At 47.1% G+C, this 23,445-nt stretch overlaps 1 protein-coding gene across 1 annotated transcript in view; it reads left to right on the top strand.

The window, feature by feature from the left end:
* Positions 1-544: 544 nt before the first annotated feature.
* The window catches only part of MBD2 (methyl-CpG binding domain protein 2), a 51,997-nt gene continuing 29,096 nt past the window's right edge, over positions 545-23,445 (top strand). Inside the window, exons 1-2 of the mRNA XM_040985016.1 lie at positions 545-1,328; positions 18,286-18,445. Of these exons, the coding sequence (XP_040840950.1) occupies positions 778-1,328; positions 18,286-18,445 (711 nt within the window). The 5' untranslated portion in view covers positions 545-777. The remainder of the gene's footprint in view (positions 1,329-18,285; positions 18,446-23,445) is intronic.

Genomic DNA, 23,445 nt, shown 5'->3' with positions numbered 1-23,445 from the left:
GCAACGTATTTACCGAGGCAAAGGCACTGATCTTCGAGGAAACCGGCCACGTTAAGAAATGATCTGAGAAATTGGGCAAATTCTACACGAATTCAGGTCGGTTTAGACTCTGAAGGTCAATCCCACGAGACTAGAGGAACTATTGCGAGCTATCCTGTGTCCAGGCCCTGGCGGACCGCGACCAACAAGCAGCTAACAGGAGATTCCGCCTCGTTGCTTCCACGCGATGACCGCCTGGACACGGGCGGGAAAGGGGCTGGGTGTCCCAGCGGGCAGCGCCGTCACACGCAAGGCCACCTCAGGGAACACACAACGAGCTCCGGTTTGTTTGTTGTTTACTCCCTGGGAAGTCACAGCGCGGCGGACATGACCCCTGACACGCCGTAACCGCGGCCGCCCCGTCAGGCAGCCAGTCAGTCAGTCAGCCGTGACTCAGAGCCCGAGCGGCGCTTCCGGGATCCGCGCGGCTCCCGGGGCGGCCGAGAACCGGAAGGGCGCGGCCGGAGGGCGGAGCCCGCGCGGGGCAGGGGGCGTGTCCGCCGGGGGAGGCGTGTCCGCCCAGGGGAGGCGGGGCCGAGGCGGCCGCTCGCCAGCGCTTGGAGGACCTAAGAGGCGGCGTCCGTGGCCACGCCCCGGGCGGGAGGGCCGCTCTGTGCGCGCCCGCTCTATGATGCTTGCGCGCGTCCCCCGCGCGCCGCGCTGCGGGCGGGGCGGGTCTCCGGGATTCCAAGGGCTCGGTTACGGAAGAAGCGCAGCGCCGGCTGGGGAGGGGGCTGGATGCGCGCGCACCCGGGGGGAGGCCGCTGCTGCCCGGAGCAGGAGGAGGGGGAGAGCGCGGCGGGCGGCAGCGGCGCTGGCGGCGACTCCGCCATCGAGCAGGGGGGCCCGGGCAGCGCGCTCGCCCCGTCCCCGGTGAGCGGCGTGCGCAGGGAAGGCGCTCGGGGCGGCGGCCGTGGCCGGGGGCGGTGGAAGCAGGCGGGCCGGGGCGGCGGCGTCTGTGGCCGTGGCCGGGGCCGGGGCCGGGGCCGTGGCCGGGGACGGGGCCGGGGCCGGGGCCGCGGCCGTCCCCCGAGTGGCGGCGGCGGCGGCCTTGGCGGCGACGGCGGCGGCGGCGGCTGCAGCGGCGGCGGCGGCGGTGGCGGCGGCGCCCCCCGGCGGGAGCCGGTCCCTTTCCCGTCGGGGAGCGCGGGGCCGGGGCCCAGGGGACCCCGGGCCACGGAGAGCGGGAAGAGGATGGACTGCCCGGCCCTCCCCCCCGGATGGAAGAAGGAGGAAGTGATCCGAAAATCTGGGCTCAGCGCCGGCAAGAGCGATGTCTACTACTTCAGGTAGGCGCCCTGGGCGGGGGGCGCGGGGTCGGGCCTGGGGCAGGGGGTCACCAGCTGACCTGGGCAGTGGGGCGGAGGGGGGGAGCCGGCGGGGAGCACCGGGGGCGCGGGAGCGCGTGTCAAGGGGGAGGCCCCCCTGGAGGTGGGAGATGTGAGCCCCTGGGCCCCAGGGTGGTGAGCGGTGCAGGCAAGGAGGGCGTTGCGTGTCCAAGGGCAGAGTGTTTGGGTCTGCAGTGCGAGAGGTTCCTGTGGCGGAGACGAGTCGTCCACTGAAGGGTTAACAGAAGGTGTAGTCCATCGAAACTGTAAAACGCAGGCAGTGTTGGCTCCTGTCCCAGCCCGTCCTAGATTGATGAGCGCCAGAGGGTGTACTCATGCCCATGTGGAAGCATTGGCTGTCTGCAGCGACAAGGGCTAGGTCGCCTTGAGGGCTCCAGGCAAGTTTGGCCCAGAATAGCTGTTTCGAATGCCTGAGGTTTCTTGTAACTGCCCCCCTGTGGTGGAGTATGCCCTCTCGAGAAAACAGAACTTTTGCTGGAGTCCTCGCTCCCCCAGCCCGTGATGTGCCCCCCAGGGAGCACTGGGCTGCCTCTGGGGATATTTTTGGTTCTCCCACCTGGAGGGGGTGGGAGGGGAAGGCGGTTACAGGAGAAGGGCCTGGCTGTCATACGCATGCTTGGCATTTGCAGGACAGCATCCCAAAGATTGGCGCAGCACGTCAGGTTGTTGCTGTTAGGGATCCTGGTGGAAATGACTGGGGCGCTTTCACATCCATGGGGGTCCCAGCTTGGACAACCCAGAGAGCTCACTATGGTGGCCGTGCGGGTGACAGTAGAATTGTAAAGACATTTACTGGATTTCCTTGGAAGGCGTTGCGCTTGTCGACGGACCTCAGTGTGTTGGTTCACGCGAAGGACTGCTCGAGGCCCAGTGGAAGTGTCTCCCGGGGCTGCGGGGCTGTAGGAGCTGCTTGCTGCCATTCTACCATTGCCCTAGTGTCCTGAGGATTTCCTGTCTTCTGTCACCGAGTGGGGTGCCTCGTCACCCCTGGAACGTGTTCACACATACAGGCAGTGAGCGCGCGAGCATTGGCACTACAATTAAACAGTTTTCACAGGTTTGACGGAAGAACACAAGGATGTGGCATGTGCGGGGCCTTGCTGCGCGCCCTGCTGCGCGCCCATGCCCAGGGTGGCTCAGATACACAGATGAGGTGCACTAATGGATTTTACCTCTTCGGTACAAAATAAAATGTAAGCGCTGTTGCATTAGGAGTTTTTTCACTTGATCTGAGACCACTCCTGTTTAAATCCTTTTTTAATTTTTGGTTTGTTTTTAAAGATTTTTTTTTATTATTATTGTAAAGTTAGAATTACAGAGGCAAGGAGAGAAGGATCTTCCGTCGATCTTCCGTCGGCTGGTTTACTCCCCGAGTGTCCGCACTGGTTAGAGCTCAGCTGATCCAAAGCCAGGAAGCCCTTCCGGTCTCCCACATGGGTGCAGGGTCCCAAGTATTTGGGCCATCCTTCACTGCTTTCTCAAGCCACAAGCAGAAAGCTGGAGGGGAAACGGAGCAGCTGGGACACGAACCAGCACCCAAAAGAGTTCCCAGCTCGTGTGTAAGACGAGGACTTTAGCCATGAGGCTACTGCACTGGGCCCTCTTTTTTAAGATTGGTTTATGTATTCATTTTTGCAGAGATGGAAGGAGAGACAGAGATCTTGCATCTTCTGGTTCACTTCCCAAATGGCGGCCATGGCTGGAGCTGGGCTGCTTCGAACCAGGAGCCCTCTCTGGGCCTCCCACATGACGGCAGGACCATAAGGACCTGGGCACTTTCGAATCAGCTCCCTGCTAATGCAGCTGGGAAGCAATGAACGATGGCGCCAGTGTTTGGGTCACAGCCGCCGCAGCTCCCAGCGCCTGGCTTGGGGCTGTCTGTGCAGTTAGCCAGGTGGACGGTCTGGCACTCTCTCTTTGTAACTCTGCCTTTCCAATAAATCTTTAAAAATCTGAACTAAATCGGAAAACTTGGGAATAATAAAAGCATATCGTGTTGTTTTGTCGTTCCTTATCATTTAATATTTGATTTCCTGCTGAGAACATTTGTGGTAAAATGATTTGTCCTAAATTCATCTGGCGCTGGTCCAGGCGTGGCTTTGTAGTTCTCCCAGGTCTGGCACCTTTTACTTTCCTGTGAAGCAGGCAGAGCCCTCTGTGAACAGGCAGAGGTGCTGTGGAACATTCCATCTGGAGGCCAGCTCCTTCAGGACCAGGTGACTGCTGCCTGCTCAGGGGAGCGTCTGTATGCTTAGAATTCTATGCCTCCCGGCAGCTCCCCCACTGGCAGCTCCCCCAGGAAGTGGCGTGGTTTTGAGATGACACATTTGTAACAACAACAATTATTGCAGAACTTTATTGTTACTTAGTTGTTGTAGCTGGAAAATCACTTCAAAATATCTGATTGTCTAGATGCTTGTTTTGATTTATGGTCATTTAACAGTGTCTTGAATGTGTTGTAGTAAAGTTTGAATGTGAAATTTTTTAAAAGGTTTATTTATTATTTTTATTGGAAAGGCAGATTTCCAGAGAGAAGGGGATACAGAGAGAAAGATTTTTCATCTGCTGGTTCACTCCTGAAGTGGCCATGGCCAGCACTGAGCTGATCCAAAGCCAGGAGCCAGAAGATTCTTCCAGATCTCCCACAAGTGTGCAGTGACCAAAGCACTGGGCCATCCTCAGCTGCTTTCCCATGCTTCAGGCAGGGAGCGGGATGGGAGGTAGAGTCACCAGGATTAGAACTTGTGCCCATATGGGATGCCTGCAGTTGTAAGGCGAGGGTTTAGTTACTAGGCTGTTGTGCCTGGCCCTGAATGTGAAACTAAAAAAGACAAAAACAAAAAACTGTGTATTTGTGAGATTCAAGGGAGAAGAGGACACACACACACACACACACACACACACACACACACACACACACACACACACACACACACACACACACACACACACACACACACACACACACACACACACACACGCATTTACTTCCACCTGCTGGTTCACTTCCCTGATGGCTGCAGTGGCCAAGCAGGGCCAGGCCAAAGCTGTGACCTTTTTCTGGGTTTCCCGTGGGGTGGCGGGAGTCCAGACACTTGGCCCTTTTCCGCTACCTTTCCCAGGATGTTGGGAAGATGTTGGGATGCAGGGAGATGCAGGGAGCTGTGCAGGAGGGGAGCAGCTAGTAAGGAACCCCCAAGTGCAGCACAGGTCCGGCTTCACCTGTGGCCCAGGATGTGAAATGTTTTATACAAACTGAGTAGATATTTTATGGTGGAAGGACTGTATGATCACCTAGAAGTAGACTATCTAAACCCATTTATTGAGAGGCAGATTGCAAACCAGTCTCTGCACTGGACATCTTGTGAAATGCTGAATCCTGACTTGTCTTTTACTAGTTTTTGGCTGTAGAAAGGATGTGCTGAACAGATTCGTGCCACGTATGTTCAGTTTAGGACTGTAAGCAGTGTTGTCTTGCTTTTTGACGTCTACAAAGTGTTAGTTACTCTGTAGGACTGAAGCATCCCATCTTGATTCCTTCTCTAGAAGTTAATGAGGATACATGTATATGCAGTGTGGCAGTTGTGACACCGTAAAGACTTGTGACGTTAGCTTTCTGTGATGAGCGATGGTTACTCCGTACTGTAAAGGAGAACAAATTATTTTACAACCCACTGTTTTACATATTAGCGTCTCATATAACTCTACTTGAGCAAAAAGGAAAAAAAAAATAACCCAGAAAAACAAAAAACAGTGGCTCACCGAAGAGCGCAGAATCTGTTGACAGGTGGGCTCAGAGGCGGTTCTCCCTTTGGTATTGTGAACACCTGCGCCCAATTATTCACATAGAGTCTAATAGTGCCTACTTCTAAATTAGCCTGCCCCTGGGGAGATTGAACAAATCTGTGCCTGTTAATGTAGGACGTGCCTGGTATTTATTAATTGGATTGAAATTAAACTCATTGAGGAAGTCTCAAGTTTTGGTAGGGTCGTTTTTGGCTGCATTCTGAGTTCTGACAGAAGGTCTGCCCTGAGTTGCCAGTTTAGCAGTAAAGTCAGCTTCCTGTCAGGATTACTCCGTGTCGTGGCAGTTCATGTGCTGTCATTCAGTTTGTGTTTTCAAAAGATGTGGTGTGATAAAGTGCTGGGTCTGTTGGTAGGATTTCTGAAAGCGTTCATTCCTGTCGTTTGACCTCCTGACTTCAGCATGAATTTTCTGGTGTTTCTCGCTGCGCCCGGCGCTCGCATCCCGGCTTCCTTGTGTGATCCCGACTGACAGTCTCTTCTGCAGCTCCTTTCTTGTCTCATTCCTTTTTGATCAAGTCTAAACTTGCTGGGTTCCAGACTCATGGTTGTAACTGAGTTGTAGACCTGGGAATCAGGGTAGACTATTACAGCTGCTGTCATAAAATATCATGTGGTGGGATATTAGAAACATATCAGTGAACATTTTTTGATTCATCAGAGTTATGCATTTGCACTGATAATTTCTGGAAAAAAGTTCAGTGGGGGCAGAGAATTGAGTAATCCCAAGGAGTAGGAAAATGAGGAAGCAGAAACCTTTTTGCCTTCTTAATCTGAAGAGGACTCAGACGTAAAATCTAAGTCATGTTCAAGGGGTAATTTCTGGAGAAGCAGTGCCGAGTTTGAGTCAAGCTGTCTAGAATTGACACTTCAGTTTGACCCTGCAGTGAGCCACGGTGATACCTTAGTGTCTCTCTTTTTAAAGAATATTTGTTTTTATTTGAGGGCAGAGAGTTAAGGAGAGGCAGAGCATTCTTCCACCCATGGGTTCATTCCCAAGTGGCCACAATGGCCAGAGCTAAGCCAGTCTGAAGCCAGAAGCTTCTTCTGGGTCTCGCATAAGGGTGCAGGGCTCCAGGTACTTGGACCATCGTCTGCTGCTCTCCCAGGAGCGTCAGCAGCGAGCTGAATTTGAAGTGGCGCATCAGAGACTCACACTCGTGCCCATAGAAGATGCCAGCACCAAGCAGAGGCTTGCTACACCATGATACCTGCTCGAGTCCCTCCCTCAGTGCTGTCGTTTTCCCAGCCGTAAATTGGCTTGTTGAAAGGTTCCATTCTAGAGCATTAAAATCAGTAGCTCTCTTAAAATGTTGGATATGTTTAAGGACAGGTAAGAAAGGCTAGGCAGATAAATGGGTATGTCTCATTGTGGATGTCAGAGTTCAACCTAGAACTTTTCACTCCTGCTTTAAAAGTCAAAACAAAAAGCTTCCCTTGTGTACGTTTGGGCCTTCACTGTAGCGATTTTGCTTCTGGTTATTCCTATATAGTTACACCTCATGTTCCCATGTCCTGTAGGCTGTGTCACCCAGCTGCCTGTCTCCTGCGTAGCCTCAGCGGTGAGCACATTGGTACTAGATAAATCTTTATTAATTGATATTGCAGTTCACTTTCAATTATGAAAGCAAGCCTTAAATGACTTCTAAAATTTTGCCTTATTACCAGTGTTTTTTAAATTGGGATTAAATTGGTCAAGGTTGTTTGTTAAGGCTAAACATTCTCAAGTTTCTGATATTCATTGTTAACAGGGCACTGTAGACGGTTGTAAAAGCCTTTCTTCCTCCTGGGATTTTCAATATGAGATGAATAGTGAAAAGAGTTAAAAAAAATTTTTCTGTTTCTATTGGACTGACACAAGGAGATCAGCATTTGAATTTCCTTGTATTCTTAAGGAAATAGCATGGGCCCGTCTACCTTATGTTTAGGCCTGTTTCGGGACGCTGAGGATTTTGGCTGCGGTCAGTCCTCTGGCTAAATGCTCCAGGGGCGTTTCTGTATTGGGTCCTCAGGTCCTGGGAGAGCTGAGCACGGTCACGTGGGTTTTGCCGCTGGGGAGTTAGCGCAGGTTGGGTTAGGTGCAGTTCAGATTGGGCTAGAGGGCAATGCAGTCAGGATCCTGGGGCAGATGTTCAGCTCCAGAACTCGTGACTGTGTCTGCTGCCTGGAGGAAGATAACTCCTTGTGGTCTGATCCCACGGTAGCTCCTCCGCTGTATGGAGCTTGTTGGAGCCCTAAAATAATGTCATTATCTACTATCATACTTGTTTCCCGAAGGTGTCAGTGGGTGGAGTTGAACTCTTTATTTGATAATAAAACCATTGTAGCAAGGATAACTTTTCAGTTTTATGTAACACTGGAAGGAAAAAAAATGATAAACTTGTGAGAAATGACATGATTAAAATGACATTTTCTGGGTAACTTAGTGATTGATTTGTTAAAATATATTCTCTGTCATTGCCTTCCATCCTGTCCCACTTGCCTCTCCATTTCTCAGGGAAGGGTGTTCAGCCTGGAATGAACCCTGTTAGTTGATACGTATTCAGGTCAGAAGCGTATTTCCTAAGGAGTAAGCTGTAGATGTCCGTTTGAGACCTCCGAGTGTAGTTCAAAAGAATCAAGTTGTAACTTGCAGATTGAGATTTTGAGAAACTTTTATATGGTTGCAGAAGAAAGTTGTTTCTTCCAAAACTTAGATGCATTTGAAGAGCATACACCCTGAAGAGCATTAAAAAATGTTTTTATTTGGGAAAAAAAATAAATCCAGTATTTAAGAGCTTATTGTATAATAGAAAGCTTGGCTTGCTTTGGGGCCTGATTGAAGCCTGGGTCTAGAATGTTATTTTTTGATATTTTCTTCTCAGCAGCATTACCACATCATTTTGTGATGCGTTGTTGCATGTCTTGCATCTGATTTTTCAAATTTGAAATGCAAAGTCTCACCTGCCACAGCACCCACACTACTGAATTAGAAGAAACACTTAGCCCAAAAGGAACTGATGCATATCCATTCAAAAATAATCTGTGGCCCAGTGTAATGGTCAGAGGCTAAATCCTTGCCTTGCATGCCCGGAATTCCATACAGGTGCTAGTTCATGTCCTGGCTGCTCCACTTTCCATCCAGCTCCCTGCTTGTGGCCTGGAGAGGCAGTGCAGGATGACGCAAAGCCTTGGGGCCCTGAGCACATGTGAGAGACCAGGAAGAAATTCTTGGCTCCTGGCTTCTGATCAGCTCTGGCTGTTGCGATCACTTGGGGAGTGAACCAGTGGATGGAAGGTCTTTCTGTGTCTCTTTCTCTTTCTGTAAATCTGCCCTTCCAATGAAAATAAATCTTTAAAAAAATTCTATGACAGAAATTAGTAATTTTTTTCCAGATTGTTTTATATATTCAAACTCTTATTTCTTGATTTAATTTTCATTATTGGAACATGAATAGGCCATTTGCAAAGTACGTTTTTAATTTTTTTTTGTAACAATTTAATCATTTGCATCACACACAAAGACAAAGGCAGAGAGGGTGCCTGTTTGTGGTCCACTTTCGGTGCTCATGGTGTTTGTGGTCGGGCCAGGCAGGAACAGGGAACTCAGTCCAGGTGACCGACACGGGTGGCAGGGGCACAACCACCTGAGCCACCTGCCCTGTGTGCACATGGGCATGAAGTTGGCCTTGGGAGTGGAGACATGCCTTGAATCCAGACACTCTGCTATCTTACTCTGGTTTCCCACCACAGAGTCTTAGCATTTAGGCCGAATGTCCACCTCCTGTTTCATAGTGGACTAGTAGGAGTCATAATTCTTTTTTTTTTTTTAAAAAAGATTTATTTTTATTATTTTTTTTATTGGAAAGGCGGATATACAGAGAGGAGAGACAGAGAGGAAGATCTTCCGTCCGATGATTCACTCCCCAAGTGAGTGCAATGGTCGATGCTATGCCGATCCGAAGCCAGGAGCCTCTTCCGGGTCTCCCACGCGGGTGCAGGGTCCCAAAGCTTTGGGCTGTCCTCAACCGCTTTCCCAGGCCACAGGCAGGGAGCTGGAAGGGAAGCGGGGCTGCCGGGATTAGATCCGGTGCCCATATGGGATCCCAGGCGTTCAAGGCGAGGACCTTTAACCACTTGCGCCACCACGCCAGGCCTGCATAATTCTTTTTAAAAGACTGATTTATGCTTTTGAAATTCATAGACACAAAGAGCGAGAGGCTGAGAGAATGAGAAAGAGGTTGATCGAACAGCCGTGCGCAGGTTTGCTCCCGGGTGATAGCAGCTGGCGCTGGGCTGTGATGAAGCCAGGAGCCCGAGCGTCACCTGCTGAAGGGCCAACCATTGTGGCGTTATGCACTTCTCCCAGGCCAGGAGCCTGTGACTGCTGTGGAAGTGTGGCAGCCAGGACAGGAAGCGGCATCTGGCTGGGGTTGCACGTGGTGGCTTTCTCTGTGACGCCACAATGCTGGCTCCAGGCGTCAGCAGCTTATAATCGTGCTGGACATCGTAAGACTTGCATGATGAATTAGAAATTAACCATCTGTGCTTACAAGTTTGGCTACAAATATTACTATGTAACTGTTGAAGTTGGTATTGTTCTTGACCATTTCTGTTAAATGACTAGAAAAATGGTAAAATGAAGTTTAATTTCACTGGTGTTCTGAAAAAACTAAAACTTAAGGAAACAAAATCATGGAACAGAGTGGAATTTGAGTTATATCTATGGCTCTAATGATCTTTTGCCCTGTCTTGCTCATCATTACGTGAATACGACCAATGTGAAAACTGAGTAGTCAGCAGTCATCAGGAGTACTTCATGTGCAAATGTGAAGAAGACCGTTTTCCTCTTTTGAACATTTTTTTGTCTTAGTTTTTCTATTTTCCTTTGACCCTAACAGAATCTATATATACATCAAGGATGTATTTCTTTTTTAAAGATGTTTATCCACATGGAAGAGTTGCAGAGAAAGGACTGTAAGAGAGAAAGCAGTCCCCTCCCATCTGCTAGCTCTCCTCACAGGGGGCTGGACCGGTGGGAGCTGGGCCTGTTGGAAGCTGGAAGCTGGAAGCTTCTTCCTGGCCTCCACATGGCGTGCAGAGGACCCGGTGGTTGGCCATCTTCTGCTTTCCTGGCCTGTCAGGGAGCTGGATTGGAAGGGACACAGCCAGGATTCAAACCTGCGGCTGTCTGGGGTGTTGGTCTGTTGCTACGCCACAGTGCTGGGACCAAAGCTTTAACAATGCTTTGTAACAGGTATACATGCTTTTAATGAGCATTGCGCATTTCCCAGGGGCCCCTAGCAGAAATAGGCAACTCTCGTCGCGTTTTGAGGATACTTTTGTGAGCACTTTGCTGCATTTGCCTCAGTAAATAGTTGGCAAATCAATGAATTCTTAACCTGTTCCAACTCGGGCTGAGTCTGGTTCGTTTTCAATTTTTAGTGTTTATTTCAGTCTCTAGTGTGTTTGCTGAATGAAGCAAATAGTGAATACATTTCTCCATCAACTCCGAGGACTCGTGGTCATGTGACCGGTGCTGGCCACAGTTAGGCTCACCTGCTCTGTGCACGTGACTTTGTGTTCCTTGATAGATTTGACGTCTGCTGTGTACGAAATCAGCTGTTTAAATATACATATATGTATATAAAATAATGTATATGTGTATGAGATTATATATGCATATCATATCAGGTGTGTATATATGTACATACGCACATATTTAAGGCTTGTTTGTTGGAAATAGTTAACAGTTATCTTTAGGCGGCCACGTGTTTTTACCTAACTTCACTTCTGTAGTCATAACTGTGAAGATGCTTCGCATAGTGTCTTGGAAGAAGAGTAGTCTTCAATTAAAAAATGCAGTAATACTAGACTTAATATGTAACTTTTTTCTTATTGTGTTCCACAAACTTACCCTGTTAAGTTACTAGCAGTGTCTAAATGCTTTTTCTGCACTGTGCACCTATTTGAGATCTTTTATCCACAGAGCACAGTTGGCTAACCCTGGGTTACAATGAAGAATTGGGATTTTTGTGTCAGAAGTTGGAACTTGAATCTTGCGCTACCATTTCCAGTTGGGTAGATTTTTAAATTTCTATAAATTCTGGTTTCTCCACTATAAACTGAGTGCAAGAATTCTTTCTTATGGAGATTTTTTTAAGTAAATAGATGTAAGGCATTTCGTTTGTAGTAGTTGGTCATTGGATGTATTGTATTTTGAAATGTGATTAGGATAAATCTTGTTTATAGGTATTCAAGGTTTTATAAAATTACATTTCTCTCACTATAAAGGCATCTTATGCTCACCAAGAAAAATTGAGAAAATAGAGCAGAGGATGGAAAATGATAGTTAGTGTGCCAAGGAGAACCAGTATCAGCGTTTTGACAGGGTGCCTTCCAGTCTGCTTTTTGGATATGTTTGTATGCAAATGCATATTGCACGCACACACACACACACACACACACACACACACACACATGCTTTATGATAGAAAAGATCAAACATGTGCACGTATGCAGAAATAAAGTGGAAAGTGTGGTGTACCCTCGGGTCTGACAGCGGTTTCTGATCAATCTTGTTTCATCTGTTTCCATCTCTAATAATATTTTAAACGAACTCGAGGACATACTTAATTTCTTAAATTTCCATAGCAATGTCACAACTCCAACTGAATCAAAATATTTTCCTTTTTGCTTTCTCAGAAAGTAACAGCTTTAGATAGTAATGTGAGGTTAGGGAGAATTCTACATTAAGTAGTTTCTGCATTTTGGTTGGATTACTCTGATTTTAATTTTTCATCCAGATTGCTGTAGAAATCATATAATTAGCTACTGTAATACTGTTTTTATGTAATTTTTGTTACATAAACAAATAAATGATAGTTATAGAGTGAAAGTGGTACAGAATTTCACCTGTATTTCTTACTATATAAAATCTGTGATGATTCCTTCAATGCTTCCATTGAGGAAAAATCAGTGCTTTCACATATTTCAGTAGCCAAATTGTAAATATGTGATCTTCTTAATTTTAAAATAATTATGCAGCTCCATTCCCCACTGCCTAGGATTTCTTTAAAAAAGATTTATTTATTTATTTGAAAGAGTTATAAGGCTAGACAAATCTATCTGTTGGACCTCTCCGTAAAAGGCCCCTGCCCAGATGGCCGCTCTCCGTACGGTCCCTCCTCAGATGGTCCCGGTAGCCAGGATAGGGCAAGGCAGAAGCCAGGAGCCAGCAGCCTCTTCCAGGTCTTCACTGAGTAACAGGCACCCCGTGTCTGGGCCATCCTCTGCTGTGCTTCCCACACCATTAGGAGGGAGCTGGATCAGAAGTGGCAGAATGATGAACTTGGGACTATTGCTGAAGGGTTGTGGGGAAGCTAAAGGGGCGTGGCAAGGGGAGAGCGGAAAGGGAAATCCTGTGCCTATGGAACCATAGAATGAGAAATTAAAAACTGAAAAGAAATGGAGCAGCTGATACTCGGGCTGGCACCCGTGACACTGCTTTGCCAGCGTTGTCCTAGGGCTGACCACCAAGGGAATTCCTTATGCTAGTATTTATCTCCTGAAGCCTTGGCTTTTTTCAAAAGGGGTTTTAAGATTTGTTTATTTCTTTTATTGGAAAGGCAGATTTACAGAGAGCAGGAGAGACGGAGAGGAAGATCTTCTGTCCACTGGTTCACTCCCCAAGTGACCGCAATGGCTGGAGTTGAGCCAGTCTGAAGCCAGGAGCCTGAAGCTTGGAGCTTCTTCTGGGTCTCCCACATGGTACAGGTCCCAAGGCCTTGGGCCATCCTCCACTGCTTTCCCAGGCTACAAGCAGGGAGCTGGATGGGAAGCGGAGCAGCTGAGACACAAACTGGTGCCCATATGGGATTGTGGCGTGTGCAAGGCAAGTATTTAGCTACTGAGCCATTGCACTGGGCCCATTTTTTTTAAAGCTGCTGTTTCTAGAGTTTGTACCATTTGCATACTTAATTTTTTATATCTAAACGTTTCATTATAGAAATTTCCAAACATGCACAAGTATAGAGACTTCTCACCAACTGGTAGCCTAGTGTAACATCATTGCTGTTTGGGCTCGGGAGGATCTCAGAGCAGGGCTCCGTGAGGGCTTTAGGGAGGAGCTGGGCTAGAAGGTGAACTGATGTTTCTGCACTCTTGGAATGTCATGTATTCTGGACCAAGTAAAAGACTTGGTGTGAAAATGGCGAATTCAGAGCTGTGTGAACAAACCAGCGTGGCTGCACACAGGTCAGAGGTAAGCGAGCAGGAAGTAGGGATGGAAAATTCAAAGGAGAGGAAATCAAGGTGGACAGAATGTCACTATTTCTGGTATCTCCGTTATATTTTTTAGGTTTCTGAGATGCAAGGTAAACTTGGTTTTTGATGATCTGTACTTAAAACTCAGAAAATGGAGTTCAGTTTACCAACAGCCTTAAAGAGTTTAAATGAAATGAGGCAAAGCTCAAGTGATGAATTGTTCATTTAAAAAGTGAAAAAGTACCACTCATGCTTTTTATTTAATTAGTAATTTTCTTCATGGTATTTAAGTAGTTTGATAGAGTTTAGAAGTGTGATCACAAGTTGGCTCAGAGTTGACGTATCTGGAGGCAGTTGGTAAGGAATTTTTTTGGTGTGGTTGAAAGTGAAATAATATTTCATTACTGGGATTAGAAGTAGTTACTTAGGCAAAGAAAACTGAAAATGACTAATATACTTCCCCAGCATACTAGGGTTTCAAAAAAATGCAGCTTTTCTGACTTCTGAGTTGATGCATCTAGAGCAGGAGCTTAGTCACTCTTAAGTCTTGCCGTGTCTGAGGCTTTCACCGGAGCAGCCACGGTGGAGGGCAGACATTGTGACTTAGTCACTCTTAAGTCTTGCCGTGTCTGAGGCTTTCACCGGAGCAGCCACGATGGAGGGCAGACATTGTGACTTAGTCACTCCTCTTGAGGACAAAGTTGATGTCCTCAGCATGTTCCTGCTGGGATCGGTTCCCACTGTGAGCCTGGTGTGGATCCCCGGAGCAGAATTCCTGCCTGACTCTTCCCTTGGGCCTTCAGCATCTGTGCTTGCTGTGGTCTGCAGAGAAAGGGCTTAAAGGACTCTGGGCGAACTGGGTTGTTTCTCCATAAAGTACTGTGTACAAGCTAGTGCAGATAAGGGAAAAAAACATGGCTTCTACTAACTTTGCTTAGAGAGTTATTAATTTTGAGACCCAACATGATGGGCTAGATCCTTGCTTTGTATACACTGGGGTCCCTTATGGGTGATGGTTCATATCCTAGCTAGTTAACTTCCCATCCAGCTCCCTACTTGTGGCCTGGGAAAGCAGTGGAGGACAACCCAAACCCTTGGGACCCTGCAACTTTGTGGAGACCCAGAGGAGGCTCCTGACTCCTGGCTTCGAATTGGCTCAGCTCCGGCTGTTGTAATCACTTGGGGAGTGAACCAGTGGATGGAAGATCTTTGTCTTTCCTTTCTGTAAAATCTGCTTTTCCAATAAAACAAAATAAATCATTGGGAAAGAAAAAGGTTTGTTCAGTTTGAAAGGGTTATATAGAGAAGCACAGGTCTTCCGTCTGTTGGCTTCTTCTTTGTGTAGGCAACATCGGGGTCCTGGAGGCAGGAACTTCATCTTAGTCTCCCACGTGGGTGGTGGGAACACAGGGACTTCAGCCTTTCCCTGCTGCTTTCCCCTCCCTGTGACCTGGATCCCGGGAGGGCAGCCTGGACAGGAACCAGCACCCACAGGGGATCCTTCTCCCTGCAGTGCCTGCCCCGCAGTGACGTCGGGATGAGATGGTATGTGTTGTCGTGTCCCACGGCTATCCCACGTGATAGGTGCTTCATGGAATCCTGTCCCATGATCGGAGGTTGTGATCTGGTATCACCATGAAGTTATTGGTTGCCAGTTGATCCACCTTTGTTTTGGAATGCTGATAATTAAAGCATCCACCTTTTTACCTGATTGCTGATTTAGTTTATTAGCAAAGTAAGATCTTTTTTAAAAGTCATAAGTGCCTTATATTTGAGTTTTTTTTTTTTTTTTAAGATTTATTTATTTTTATTGGAAAGGTGGATATACAGAGAGGAGAGACAGAGAGGAAGATCTTCCATCCGATGATTCACTCTCCAAGTGAGCGCAATGGTCGATGCTATGCCGATCTGAAGCCAGGAGCCTCTTCCGGGTCTCCCACGTGGGTGCAGAGTCCCAAAGCCCTGGGCCGTCCTCGACTGCTTTCCCGGGCCACAAGCAGGGAGCTGGAAGGGAAGCGGGGCTGCCGGGATTAGAACCGGCGCCCATATGGGATCCCGGGCATGCAAGGCGAGGACCTTATCCACTGCGCCACCGCGCTGGGCCCTACATTTGAGTTTTAATATCAACAGGAGACAGTGCAGTGGTTTATCAGGCTAATCCTCTGTCTGTAGTGCCAGAGACTGGGGACTGGTTGTTGTCCTGACTGTTCTGCTGGACCGGCCCTCTGTTCATTGCCTAGGAAAGCAGTGGAGGATGGCCCACATTCTTGGACTCTGGCTGCAGATCAGCTCAGCTCTGGTCATGGTGGCTGTTTGGGGAATGTACCAGTGCATGGTAAAAAAAAAATCTGCTTTCAAATAAAATAAATGTTAAAAAACAAAAACAAAACCTGCAAGAACAGTTTTAAGCCATGATAACTGCTAATCCATATCACAAACTTGTATGATCGCTTTTTATAAAACAGCTATTTAAGCCAAAAAAACAAAGTGTGTATTTGAAAGGCCACTTGCTGGTGTGCTTGGGACAGCAGTGGCAGGTGGTCCAAGGGCTTGGGCCTCTGCTAGCCGTGTGGTAAACCTAGAGGGCATTCCCTGCTCCTGGCCTTCCCCTGGTCTGAACCTGGCCTTGCGCCCCTCTGCAGAGCGAATCAGCAGGTGGAACGCCTCCCTTCCTCTCTCTTTGTCTCTGTCCCTTAACTTCGGTTTTCAACTAAGTAAATAGATCTTAAAAGAAAAAGTTGCTACTTGAATATTTTTTATCTTTTTGAAAGCTGGTGTGTTGAATAGGTCCTCTTGATTGACTTGATTGGACTGGGGAGATCTCGGACTAGAATAGCTGAGTGGGAGTTGTCATTTTATTTTGTGGTGATTTCAGTTTTGAGTTGTATCAGTTCGTTTAGTACAGTCTTGTTTATAGCAAGCAACTGGAATATTTATGCAAAGCTTTGGCTCGTGTAGCCTAATGAAATCAGTTGTGGTTGTGTGTGGCACGATAGTGATCTTCACCAGGTCTTCAGATTAACCTGGGTCGTCTAGTACTAGTTGTATTTCATGTATAGTACAACAGACTCACCATGAAAATATATATTTTTAAAGATTTATTTTGCTTTTGTTCAAATTGCAGAATTACAGCAAGAGGGGAGAGAGAGAGGTCTTCCATATGCTGGTTCACTCCCAAATGGGCACAACAGCTGGAGCTGGGCTGATTCAAACCCAGGAGCCAGGAGCTTTTTGTGGGTCTCCCACGTGGGTGTGTTGGTTCGAGGGGTGCAAGCGTTTGGTCCTCCTGTGTTGCTTTCCCAGGGGCATTGCGCCGGGAGGTGGATCAGAAGTGGACAGCTGGCACGGGAATCGGCACACGTATGGGATGCTGGTGCCACAGGTGGAAACGAGGCGTGGCTAAGGCCTGGTGCTGGCCCCACCTTGGAGATATTTCCTAGTTCAGATTCTTGAATTTTTTGCACTTTTAAATTAGCATTGAATTAATCAAAGCATGGTTCTCCGAATGAAAGCAGGGGAGGACTGTGGTGTGGCCCCCTGGGCTGCAGTTCTAGGGCCGAGGTGGCAGGGATTGTCATGAGCAGAGGTGGGCTGTCCAGATCAGCTGGGCGATGCAGTGATGGTGGGCAGGGGTGACTCAGGCTTAGGCCAGTGTTCAAAGTGTCTTAGTGTGTTGTGATACTGAGTGTATTTAAAAATACACATTAGCATTGGAGTTGAAGTTTGCTGTACAAGAATCTTAAAAATTCACAGGAAATGTATGTTTACAAAAGGACCAGTGCCTCAGTCTCAGTTTATACCAAAACAAACATCTTTCCATAACATTTTTCCACAGATTGTCTGAGGCAGCTCCATGGAATCTTGTGTACACTGTTGTGTCCTCTTGCCTGTTCCGTGCTTGTCTGGTTTGCTGGGTTACGTGCTGGTGCTAACTGGATGTTCTCTCCATCTGCTGGATTCTGCTGTACCAAGTGCTGCTTTCGGAGTGTTTTTGTCATGTAATTGTGGAAAAGGAATGTTGGTGACATCTTCAGCTCTCCGCTTATCCCTGAGAGCAGAGCGCCCCGCTGGATATATGTGGGGTGTTTACTGTGGTTTACCTGGGGGAATTTGGATTGTTCCAAAGGGACATTTTATTGCTTGGTTTCCCAGCTTTTTTCTGTCTTCTGGTTGAATTATATTTTCGTTGCATTGTGGTCATTGGGTGCCAGGTAAAGTTCCAAACATGGTATGTTGGCTTCTTGAAGAGGCGTGCTCAAATGATGCCATTTCCTCCTGGTGACACCACATTGACTGTTCTGGCACTTTTGGCTTAGGTGTGTTATTAGATGAGACTGGGGCATTCAGTTTGCTTTTTTTAAAGCAAGAGTTCTTAGGATCATTTGAATATTGTCACAATGAAAGAATGTATTTCTGTGATAAATGTTGTGAATCCAAATTAGCTTAGTGATTGCGTATGGATTTACTCTGAAGTTGTGGTCATTCCTGGATTATGTATGTTTAATGATTGCCGGAAGAGCTTTTCAGCAGTCAGTTGGAAAGAAGGGCTGTAAGGCGGATGCTCATGTGTGGGCCCTGGAGCAGTTAGCGTCGTCTCAGCAGCATGATCTGTGTGACTGATGTGCTGCGGGGCTGGCCGCAGGGAGGCCCGTGCCGCCTAGCTGACATACCGCCTCTTTGAGAGGAGCCAGGGAATTCGTTGGAGACTTGAGTACTTTTAAAAATGCACACACGGAAGAAGTTATGTTGTTGTAGTAACTGGGGAAAGCAAGGTGTGAAGCAGAAGTGAGGTAGTGATGTAGAGTAGCTCTTACTACCATTTGTACCATTCACCTTGTCTTTCTTGCAGTCCCAGTGGGAAGAAGTTCAGAAGCAAGCCTCAGCTGGCGAGGTACCTGGGGAACACCGTGGACCTCAGCAGTTTCGATTTCAGAACTGGAAAGATGATGCCTAGTAAATTACAGAAGAACAAACAAAGACTGCGAAACGATCCTCTCAATCAGAACAAGGTGGGTTGACTTACTGACTAGCTTGTGGACAGTGTCTGTGTTGCCGTGGAATGTCCCCCTGGCCCGCAGAGCCTTGTGAACTGCAAGTCTGGTGCATCTTGTGGTGTTTGACAGTCTGCAACAGAGGGACCTAGTGTGCAGTCAGAAAAGCTTTCCAATATAACGTACAAAAAGGCCAACACATTGACATTCTGACCCACCGGGACTGTCTGCCAGTGTTAATGGTACACTTGAGTTTAAGTATTTCTGTTGCCCAGGAAAAGACATTATTTTAATTTGGCAAGTATCTTCACCACATATGTTGTCTTTTAACTAATTCTCAGATTTAAGGAAAGTCATGCGTTGGCTTTTGATAATGTTGAGTCCAGTGACTCTTGAGGTGTGGTGTTTTCTTTTAAATGCTGTGCTTGGAGACTTTTTGTTAGCTCTTCATTTTATTGGATTGTTTGGTATAACAATTCAAGCCAGTCATGTTTGAATTCGATGCTAATTTAATTGTGTTAAAGCATCTTTTCTGCCAAGGACAGCTAGACATATATAAGCTAGTTCTTCCTCTGGATTCCCGCAGGCTGTGTGTGTTGCCCCGCTGTTGTACCCCTTGACTGTGGGAAGCTTGGTGCTGGGGACGGTGGCCTTTGCTTTGCTGGGCTAGGACTGCTGTACGCATGTCCCTGGGAGTGCTGTGTCCCTTTTAAGAGCCTGGAGGCAATCCTGGAGTGGGAAGGGTTTTGGGGAAGTAGCCCTGCTTATTACACAGAGCTAATGGGTAACTGAACCTCTGACGACCTCAGGTTTTTCAACTTTAAAAAAATAAGGTAATAAAAATTTCTCTTGGCTTTATTGTGAATAGTAAATGGGTTTCATATGCAAATATCTAGTTAAAGCATTTGGCCCTTGGCCCACACCTCTTACCTGGTCACTTCCCTGAGCACCAAAGCAACCTTGGTGAACAGCGCTACCTGGTGGCCAGTTTAGAAAGCTTAGCTTGCTTGCTTTGTTTTTTTCTGAAGGGTCTGAGATCTCTGCTTCAGGCTTGTTTTTATTTTGAATTCAGCTTAATAGTTTGTTTTATAGTGGTTTAATTTCTGCAGTATATTTTTTCAAGATTTATTATTTGCTAAGGAGTTATATATATAGAGAGAGAGAGAAAGAAAGAGAGAGATACTTTTCATTTCTTGTTCAGTCCCCAAAGGGCTGCAAGGGCTAGGGCAATGGCATGTCAAAGTCATGAGCCACGGGCCTTTTCTGAGTCCCCCACACGCATGCTGGGGCCCTCAAGCGCTTGGGCCATCTTTTTTTTTTTTTTAAAGGTTTATTTTATTTTTACTGGAAAGACAGATATACAGAGAGCAGAGACAGAGAGGAAGATCTTCCGTCCAATGATTCACTCTCCAAGTGAGCGCAACGGCCAATGCTATGCCGATCCGAAGCCAGGAGCCTCTTCCGGGTCTCCCACGCGGGTGCAGGGTCGCAAAGCTTTGGGCCGTCCTCGACTGCTTTCCCGGGCCACAGGCAGGGAGCTGGAAGGGAAGCGGGGCTGCCGGGATAGAACCGGTGCCCATATGGGATCCCGGGGGTGCAAGACGAGGACCTTAACCACTGCGCCACCGCGCTGGGCCCTTGGGCCATCTTTTGTTGCATTCCTGGGAGAATTAGCCGGGGGCTGGATTGGAGGTAGAGCAGCCAGGTATCTAATTGATACTCAAATGGGGTGCTGGTATCGCAGATAGAGGGCTAACCCATGATACCACACAGTGGTTTAATTTCTAGAAATGGGCTTGGAGGTCAGAATGCCTTGTGTGCTCACATCAGTATCTTGCACTGATTCCATATGGGCACTGCAGCTTCCCGGTTTAGTGAGGCACAGTAGGAGGGGAAGGCTGAATTACCTCTGCACTGCTTAACTGGTTAGTTGGAGTGATAGGTCACAAAGAGATGAAAACGAGATAATGGCAGAAGAGAGCTCAGGTTACCACGAGTTTGGCTGTGTGTGTATATGTAATTTTTTTTCTTTTTTGGGAGGGCACATAGAGATCCTCCATCTGCCGGCTCACTTCCCAAATGGCCATGGTGAAGTTGAAACTGAGCTAATGGAAAGCGGAGCAGCCGGGATCCGAACTGGCAGCCACCTGGGATGCCAGCCCGCAGGTGGAGGCCTGGCATGCCACGCCACCGCATTGTTTCTAAGATGTGTATTTCTAAAACTACTTTTTGATAGGTTTTTATCGCAAGGATAGTTACCTGTGTAAAGTGGATAGACTGCTTTCAGATGACCCTATTTTTTTGCCATTTAACCATTTAGCTACATTAATTGTGATGTGCAAGTTGACTTGACGTTGCTGGTTCATTAAAAGCCGACACCTGGTTCATCTCTTTAGTGTGTGTGCACCTTCCTGCTCTAGCTGCGCTGGACCGCCCGCCGCCCTGCACGTCGCATGCCCTTGCAGGAGTCTGCTTGCTCATGTGCTGTTTGCTCTGCTTGGAATGCGCTTGCCCCTTCCCCTGCACCCGGTGAGCTCCTCCTCAGGGCATCCAGGGAAGCTTGCCCTGCGCCTCCAGGCCACTCCCTCCCTGCCTGCAGCTTCCCGGTGCTTGGCTGGGGGTTTGTGCCTGCGCAAAAACAAGGGCCTGCCCTTGTTTTTGCTTGTGTTTCGTGTTCCCTAAAGCCTGGCATGGGGTAAGTATCTAACGATGGTTGTTTCACAGTTGATTCAGTACCTTCCTTATTGCAGTTTGTAGTAGTAATAAATGTCTAGTACATAAAGAGGTGTACATACATCATTTTGGAGATTGATTTCATTTCCTTCTCAAGCTTTGTATGTGAATGCTTTGGACATAGCCTCATTTTTGTATCTGATTTTAATTGAGTAATCACAGAGCGAAGTTTTGATTTCTTTTTAAAACTGTATTTCTGTTATGCTTCTGAATTTTTTAAAATGCTAAAAGAATTATTACTCACTTATTTGAAAGGCAGAGTGGTAGAAAGAGGGAGAGGGAGGGAGATGAGTGGTAGGGTTCCAACTGCTGCCCAGGTAGGGTGTCACTGTCACTGGCAGCTTAACATGCTGTGCCACAAGGCTTGTCTTAGAAATAGGATCTTGGAAGAGTAAGAAGAATCTCACAGAAAGGAACAGGAGGATCAATAGCATGGGACGTAAAAACCTAGGAAAAAATGTATAAAGTCAAGGTGAGGAGCAGCTTTGTATATCCATTAGAAAACAATTTGGGCACTGTATCTAGCTGGTTTCAAGGGCTGGAAAGGATCAGACGGCCTGCTTTAGAATGCCAGAAAGTCTGAATGTAGAAACAAAATGTGCTTGCTCTTCTGAAAGTTAAAACATTATAATTTATTGTTTGATCATATAATTTGTACACATACTGAAAAGATATTTAGCAAGAACAGCCCGCTCCGCTCTTCCTCAGCCCCAGTTCTCTTTAGAAGACAGTTAATGACTGCGTGTGCTGGGAGTGTGTGAGCATGTTGAATTACAAACATCCTCGTGTGCATTTCAACCCTTTATTACGCTTTAAGAAACTTGGATGGGGGTGGAAGAGCGGACAGTGCTCAGAAGAGAACGGGTGGTCCAGGAGCACGTTGTCACTGTGTTTTCCTTTAAATATGAAACTGGCCAGCTTGGAAGAAACGCCAGAGAGGCAAGGAGGTTCTGAAACTGAGAGTCCCTGGACAGTCCCAGGGAAGACCTGGGGAATGTGGAATGGCGTGCCATGTTTTCTGTTTGTATATGTGCGTGTGTGTGCATATATATAATTTTGTCTTTGATACGTAAAGTTTTATTATTAGGAACCCTTTCATGTTTAACTTTTTCAAAAAGGTAAAGAATCAAATAAAAAGCCTTGATAAATCAAGTAGGATATGTGCTCATTTTGCACTATTGGTTGCAATTTTTAAATATATGTAGTTGAGCTCTTTGGTAGTTTGCTGTTATTTTAAAATTTGTTTCTAAAATAATCCTAAATCACCCTAATTACATAAATATTTGACATTACATGGTAGATGACTTCCATAAATAGACAGTTCTAGATATTGGTTGGGATTTTTCTTAGATAGCTAGTAATGGAAATGTAGGGATGTCTTAAATCACAGAAATTTATTATCTTGAAGAACAAAAAATATAGACGTAAGATAGGCGCAGTTAAGCTGGTGAGCTGCTTGAGTGGTCTGAGTGCTACGACAGCCCTGTGTCCCAGAGCCTATGGGACTGTGTCATGGAATAAGAAGAGAAATTTTAAAAAAGGGGGAAAAAAAAAAACAACCCTGCTGTCTTTCTACAACTCTAAGAAAGGGTGCAGCTCAGTTGCAGCTACTTCCCATCCCAAAGGCAGTCAGCCTTGGCTTTAGCCCGACACTCGATAACTCGAGTTATCGAATACCCAAGGTTGGTTGGTTGTTTTCCTGATGCGGTTGGGTAGGGATCCCCCTTGCAGCCAGCCCACTCCTCGCCCCCGGTTGGGTAGGTGCAGGGATCCCCCTTGCAGCCAGCCCACTCCTCGCCCCCGGTTGTTTCCCCCATAACATTACAGTAATCGAGTCCTTCAGCAACAGTCGAAAGTCCTTGCTTCCATTCTTTAAGAGTATCGTGACATTGTAGGTATAGACAGTGGTTGCATATTATATTATTCTAGAAAAAGTGTTTACGTCACCTTCTAGAAATGGGCAGATTCTCTTGAAAATGGATTTGACAGGCCAGTGGAGCTTGGCATGGAAGACTCAGTGTTAAGGTCTTGGTTCTTAGATTGAGTGTGTGGATTGGGTGGTAGTTACTGAGATAAACCTAGGGAAAGTATTTACAGTGAGTAGATGAAAACAATTCAAGTTTGAATATGTGAAGTTTTAAGTACCTATCTATCAAATTCCAGAAGGAGTCATTAGTTCACAGATGTTATTCCATGTGGGAGGCCTGCAAGAAGCTCCTGGCTTCGGATCGGTCGGCTCTGGCTGTGGCGGCCACTTGGGGAGTGAATCTCAGTGGACAGAAGGC

Source organism: Ochotona curzoniae, unplaced genomic scaffold, assembly GCF_017591425.1.
Source record: "Ochotona curzoniae isolate NIBS_2020 unplaced genomic scaffold, NIBS_Ocur_1.0 contig_43, whole genome shotgun sequence".
Classification (NCBI taxonomy): domain Eukaryota; kingdom Metazoa; phylum Chordata; class Mammalia; order Lagomorpha; family Ochotonidae; genus Ochotona; species Ochotona curzoniae.
This window is presented reverse-complemented; position numbering and strand designations above follow the sequence as displayed.